This window comes from Mus caroli, unplaced genomic scaffold (assembly GCF_900094665.2).
Source record: "Mus caroli unplaced genomic scaffold, CAROLI_EIJ_v1.1 scaffold_6840_1, whole genome shotgun sequence".
NCBI lineage: Eukaryota > Metazoa > Chordata > Mammalia > Rodentia > Muridae > Mus > Mus caroli.
Window position 1 is genome coordinate 23930 of NW_018389911.1, and position 7398 is coordinate 31327.

The 7398-nt window shown below is 39.0% G+C and overlaps 1 protein-coding gene across 1 annotated transcript in view; it reads right to left on the reverse strand.

The window, feature by feature from the left end:
- Window positions 1-2947: 2947 nt before the first annotated feature.
- LOC110288367 (serpin B9-like) overlaps window positions 2948-7398 on the reverse strand; it is a 10639-nt gene continuing 6188 nt past the window's right edge. The window contains exons 6-7 of the mRNA XM_021154730.1: window positions 5475-5630; window positions 2948-4059 (exon numbers count right to left, since the gene is read on the reverse strand). Of these exons, the coding sequence (XP_021010389.1) occupies window positions 3652-4059; window positions 5475-5630 (564 nt within the window). The 3' untranslated portion in view covers window positions 2948-3651. The remainder of the gene's footprint in view (window positions 4060-5474; window positions 5631-7398) is intronic.

Consider the following 7398-nt stretch of genomic DNA (forward strand, 5'->3'; position numbering starts at 1 on the left):
CTCCTCTCCTCTCCTCTCCTCCCTCTTACTCTCTTTCTAACATTTCCCCCCCCCTCCCTTCTCTCTTTCCCCTTGCCTTTCTTTTTTTTTTTTAAAGATTTATTTATTATTTATTATATGTAAGTAAACTCCAGAAGAGGGAGTCAGATCTTGTTATGGATGGTTGTGAGCCACCATGTGGTTGCTGGGATTTGAACTCTGGACCTTCGGAAGAGCAGTTGGGTGCTCTTACCTGCTGAGCCATCTCACCAGGCCTCCCCCTGCCTTTCTATAATAAAGCTCTAAAACCATAGAATGTCTCTGCTCAGCAAGGTATCTTTGGAGGATGGGACAGGCTTTCTCCTAATGAGCCATTTCTGATCTCCCAATAGAAGGCCTTCCTGTGCTCCAGTCAAGATCCACTGCACTCACTCTCGCAGGTGTTGGGAACCTCTCTTCCCTCATCCCTCTATCCTATAACCCTGGTGGCTTTAGCAAAGTAGCTCCGGGAATCCCAGGTAGGGCTGCTCCTTGGCCACCCCCTGAAGAGTAGGTCAGAGGCTTCAGTGCCCACCCAGGGATGAGTGGAAAGTGTATTGCTGATCTCCCATGCCTGGCTAACCAGAGTATAGGTAGAACTCTGGTGGGGAGTGGGTCTCCCCTTCCCCAGGGCATCCCATGGGCCCCTCCCCTTCCCCAGGAGATCCTCTGAGCCCCCTTTTTGGTTCCCAACAAAGGAGCATATAAAATACCACTTATATTGGACAAGAAAAGAAAATCCTCTCCCTGCATAGCAAGCAAAGCACAAAATCTACAGAAAAAAGAAACACTATTAAAGTCAGCAAGAACATTTGGCAAAATCCAACACCCATTCATAATAAAAGACTTAGAAAAATCAGGACTTCAAGGCCCATATCTAAACATAGTAAAAGCAATATACAGCAAACCAGTAGCCAACATCAAACTAAATGGAGAGAAACTTGAAGCAATTCCACTAAAATCAGGGAGTAGACAAGACTGCCCAATTTCTCCATATCTATTCAATATAGTACTTGAAGTGCTAGCCAGAACAACTTGACAACAAAAGGAGATCAAGGGGATATGAATTGGAAAGGAAGAAGTCAAAATATCACTATTTGCAGATAATATGATAGTATATATAAGTGACCCTAAAAATTCCACCAGAGAACTCCTAAACCTGATAAACAGCTTCAGTACAGTAGCTGGATATAAAATTAACTCAAACAAATCAGTGGCCTCTCTCTACACGAAGTTTAAACAGGCTGAGAAAGAAATTGGGGAAACAACACCCTTCACAATAGTCACAAAAATATAAAATACCTTGTTGTGACTCTAAGGAAGTGAAGATCTGTATGATAAGAACTTAGTCTCTGAAGAAAGAAATAAAAGCAGATCTCAGAAGATGGAAAGATCTCCCATGCTCATGGCTTGGTCACATTAATATAGTAAAAATGGCTATCTTGCCAAAAGCAATCTATAGATTCAATGCAATCCGCAACAAAATTCCAACTCAATTCTTCACTGAGTTAGAAAGGGCAATTTGCAAATTCATTTGCAATAACAAAAAACCTAGGATAGCAAAAACTATTCTCAACAATAAAAGAACCTCTGGTGGAATCACCATGCCTGACCTCAAGCTGGACTACGGAGCAATTGTGACAAAAACTGCATGGTACTGGTACAGTGACAGACAGGTAGATCAATGGAATAGAACTGAAGATCCAAAAATGTACCCACACACCTATGGTCACTTGATCTTTGACAAGAAAGCTAAAACCATCCAGTGGAAAAAAGACATTTTCAACAAGTGGTGCTGGCACAACTGGCAGTTATCATGTAGAAGAATGGGAATTGATCAATACTTATCTCCTTGTACAAAGCTCAAGTCTAAGTGGATCATGGAACTCCACATAAAAGCAGAGACACTGAAACTTATAGAGGAGAAAGTGGGGAAAAGCCTCGAAGATATGGGCACAGGGGACAAATTCCTGAACAGAATAGCAATGGCTTGTGCTGTAAGACCAAGATTTGCCAAATGGCACCTTATAAATTTGCAAAGCTTCTGTAAAGCAAAAGACAGTGTCAACAAGACAAAAAGGCCACCAACAAATTGGGAAAGGATCTTTACCAATCCTAAATCTGTTAGGGACCTAATAGTCAATATATACAAAGAACCAAGAAGCTGGACTACAGAAAATCAAATCAACCTAATAAAAATGGGGTACAGAGCTAAACAAATAATTCTCAACTGAGGAATTCCAAATGGCTAAGAAGCACTTGAAAAAATGTTCAATCATCCTTAATCATCACCTGTCAGAATGGCTAAGATTAAAAGCTCAGGTGACAGCAGATGCTGGTGAGGATGTGGAGAAAGAGGAACACTCCTCCATTGTTGGTGGGATTGCAAGCTTGTACAACCACTCTGGAAATCAGTCTGGCGGTTCCTCAGAAAATTGGACATAGTACTACCGGAGGATCCAGCAATACCTCTCCTGGGCATATACCCAGAAGATGTTCCAAGTTGTAATAAGGACACATGCTCCACTATGTCCATAGCAGCCTTATTTATAATAGCCAGAAGTTGGAAAGATCTCAGATGTCCCTCAACAGAAGAATGGATACAGAAAATGTGGTACATTCACACAAAGGAGTACTACTCAGCTATCAAAACAATGAATTTATGTACTTCTTGGGTAAATGGGTGGATCTGGAGGATATCATTCTGAGTGAGGTAACCCAACCACAAAAGAACACCCATGATATGCACTCACTGACAAGTGGATATTAGCCTAGCAACTTAGAATACCCAAGATACAATTTGCAAAACACATGAAATTTAAGAAGGAAGACGAAATTGTGGATACTTAATCATCAGGGAAATGCAAATCAAAACGACCCTGAGATTCCACCATACACCACTCAGAATGGATAAGATCAAAAACTCAAGTGACAGTGAGAAAACAAAATATATTTTGAAATGAAATTTGAAGAGTATACAATTTAGCAATTACATTGCATGGTAGAGAAATCAAATACTCAACTAAAGCATGGAGAACATGGTAGTCCAAACTAGTTTTCATAACAGCTGGATAAGTTGAAAGGAGATAGTAAAGATCAGTTGTTAGAAGTTCATACTGTCTGTACCTGTTTGCAAGCCTGACACAGTGTTAGGCACATACCTGATGGGTAGTGAACAGCAAAGAATATAAATGGAAATTTTACATTAGAGACTAGTTACCAAGAAAACTTCAGTAGCAGTCATTGTTCACGGAAGCATTTACTAGGATGTAATCAAGGTAAGGCAAGATATGGCAAGATTGATATGCCAGGAAAGCAGTGTATATAGTTGGCATAGTTTGTGCAGTGAGTCTGACATTTATTCAGGATTGCCTTAGAGAACTTTGTAGGCTATCTTGTAGAATATCTTTGGATTCTAAACACAACACGAAACTAAGCAACTCTGGCTTACCAAAGGGCACAGATGAGTGTCAGGGTAGGGACAGATAAATGTGGGTGTCAATAGACTAGGGTCCAAACAAGAAAGTGCCCTTATTGTGGAAGGTGTTTTGCCCCTACTTATCCATTCTCACAGAGCTATAGGAGTGTTAATATGCTGAATAGAGAACTCTCCTTCACATAGTAAATATGTCTTTATGGAAATGAGAACCTGCCACAGAACAGGATGCTGTTGGTTTTGTTGTGCCTGATAAAGAAAAGGAAAGGGTGGTCAGCACAGAAAGTTTGGCCATCATGAGTTTCAGCTGAACATACAGTATCATCAGCTGTGGCTGCTGTAGCTTCTGTGCCTTCTTCATTAACTTCCACAACACACTTTTGAATGAACTTGGACACACACAGGCTTCTCTCTGGAGACATTTCTGATAAGTCAGCCTTGCCCCCTTGGAAAATATCCCCTACTCCCAAGTCTTGAAAGATGGACTCCATGTCATAATAATCTTCCAGTTTAAATTTTGGAAGGAAAACCAAAACTTTAGTGGTTTTCAAATAGTCTGGTTTGGTCCAAGCTGTTAACTTCTCAAAAGTGAGATTGTCTTCCACCTGTCAAAACAAAAATAGAAAATTTCAGATTTATAGTTGTGGTATTATTCAGAGACACATAGGTACTCCCTGTTCACAGCATCCTCAGTCATCATACAAGGGGCACTGCCTATTCACATGGCCAGTCAATGTGAGGGTCCTACTGTCTGGCCAGCTTGTATGTGGCTTCCCTTGTGGGCATGTAGGTCAAAAAATCCCAGGGTAGAGAGACCTAGCTATCCTTTCTTAAATCATTTCTGATATATCTTTTATTCAAAAGATGTCTATGTCCACTTGATTATGGTTTAGGTTCTATTTGTTTTTGTTTTCTTGAACTAGGCTTAGTTTCAAAGATAGTAAATAATTGCTGCTAAAATAACAATTAAAAATTGGAATAGAAAGAACTTGGTGTGAGCCACACCAGAAGGGAGTTCTAACTAGGATAGCTTTTTTTGTGTTTTGTAGACTGTTGGGATTGAATATGAAATTATACTAAAGGTCTCTCATTGTGAACCCTGGTTTGGGAGGCAGCTAAAATTTTAGGCATAATGGATCTAGCTGAATGAAGGAAGTATACAAGAGCTGTACCATGCAAGCTCATCCTTGGTCCTTTGCTCCTTCTTATTTCCCTGGTTTTTGTTGAATAAAATGTCTAGTCTCTTTCACATGCACCTGCCACTATGATAATCAATGATGGGGTCAGGTGAGTTGAAATTAGCCCTTTGAATCTATGAGTCAATATAAATAAGTTTTCCTCCTATGGTATTTATATCAGACCTTTTGTCAGTGATGAAAAACTAATAATACTCCAGAGAAGCAGCATCACTGTTAGGGAGCTGGATTCTGAGATCTGTGGAGATCTTCTGCTTACAAAGATCCTTTAGATCATGCACTCTCTACTGTCCACCACTAAGAGCATAGCTCTCACACTGTGAGGAATCCTACTGCAAGGAAGGACATGATTGTTAAAATATCCTGCTTGACGCTGTCCTCCCCAGGTGCATGCCTTCTCTTCAGATTTGTTGGGTAAACATTCAATATTTTCTGTCTATTTAGTATTCTGAAATATTAAATAAAATACTGACAAAGATCATGATATGTGTTATATTTATTGAGGGGCTCTATAGGCCAAGCACTGTGCTGTTTGTTGCATGAATTACCCTCAATTTATTGTATCATGCATCCATCTCCAATTTGCATGATGATGCTATATCATGTGGCCAGGTCACACAGTACATATTGAGATTCTTAGGCACAACTTTGATTCCAGTAAGATCAAAGAGTTTGAAGCTGGGTTTGTGAATACCACCCTCTAAAAATGGCAGTTACAAAGGAAAGAACATTGCGTTCTGTTCTAATGAGAAAAGACACCAGGGCCACAGGATTGTTTTTTTATCCATTGAAAACTGAGAATATTACAGTTTTTCCTGTCCCACCTTGCTGAGTTCCACACCATCATCCGGGAGCAGGACCACCAAGCTCAGCTCCTTGCCCTTATAGGGCAGCACCAGCACTTGAACCTGCACCTCATTCACGTAGGCGAGCTTAAACATGTCTTCCTGAAACATCATCTGCACTGGTCTTTTCTCATCCTGAATAGAAAAATCCCCAACATAAAAGATATAATTGAGAGAGTTCAAGATTTCCAGATCAACTGCCATTAATTCCAGAATTGTTTACAGCACTCACAGTGAAAACAATATTCTCATTTCAGTGAACACTTAGAAAATGTTTGTCAACATCTTCCTCATATCAATATACAAGAGACTTGAAGCTGATATGAGCCTGTCTCATTTATGGTTTCTAAAACACCATGAGCAAAAGCAGCTTTGGGAGGAAAGGGTTGTTTATTTCAACTCACAATTCTCAGGTCACATTATATTACTGTGGGAAGTCAGAGTAGGATCTCAGGCAGAAGATATTGAGAAATGCTACTTCTTGACATGTCCCCCATGGCTCTCTTGGCCTGTTTTCTTACACAACTCATGACTACCTGCCCAGGGTTGGTACCACTCACAATTGGCTTGGACCTCACCAAGCATTAGTCAAGAAGAGGTCCAACAGACTTGCCTCCTGGTCTGTCTTATTGAGGCAATTTCTCTATGCAGAACCCCTCTTCTCAAATGGTTGTAGTTTGTGCCAGGTTGACAAAAGAACTAGAACAGGGATTCAGAACAAAAATAAGGTGCCTAATCCAGGAAAAGAAATGTGACATTTAATTATTAATAGTTATATCCAAATTTGTTCCAATGTTCTATAAATGCTAAGTTCATAGTCATTTATCCCCATATTGGCATAATTGAGAGTTAGTTAAATCTTTAGGAGATTGGGACTAATGTGAGAAGTTAAGTATTGGGGATGGGGTGTCCCTGAAGGGAATTTTGTTACTGCTTTCTGTCTCCTGTGAGGTAAAAAAGGCTTCACTATATGTTCCCACCATGCTGCAAAGCACCACCACAATCTGGAATGATTGGGCCACCTACTCAACTGAAACCTCTGGAACTATGAGCCAAAATAAACATTTCCTTTTAAAGTTTCTTATCTCAGATAGTTTGTTACACCAATGTAAATGTGAGCAACACATCAGATGCAGGATTTTTGCCATTTAATGTGGTTAACCATAATATATGGAAACAGCAAAATCAATTATAACTAACAGAAAAAATCATAAAGGAGATTGGAATGTTTTCATAGAACTGTGAATGGGTCTATAGAGAGATACATCCTCTCAGAAAACAACCTGGATACAGGAGAATACCTGCTCAAATGTTCAATATGATTCACAACCCTTCAGTCTATCACAAAGAAAAAAGCTCAAGATCACAAAGAGTCATAGGTTTAAGGCAGAGCTACATCCTGATAGCCCATCAAAGAGAAGGAAAATCGCAAGTTAAATTACTACAAAATGAGGACTATATGAACAGATTTGCATACTTGTCTGTGATGAAACCAGTCACAAAGGAGGAAATGCTTTTCAATCTATTATATGTTAGGGGCAGTCTCAACAGAACCTCATGTATTTCCTTATAATATATTGAATGTTCCAGTTCTGATAGTCCAATGATATATTTCATATACAAAACACATGGGAAGATTTTAATTACTGTAGTACACTAAATATTAAAATTTGCTACAGATTATATGTAATAAAGGTTAAATTTATACATTAGTGAAATTGTTCCTTTACAAAGCTTGAAATACTGCTAGCAAAAACAAATAGTGAGATTAATATTCATAAGGTTACAAACATCATTAAATTATGTTTTTATAGAGATAGGGCAAACTTTTCTAATATCTATTTTAATTCAAATTATACTCCAATTAAGACTGAGATTTACTAACTCATTTTTTTTTTTTTTT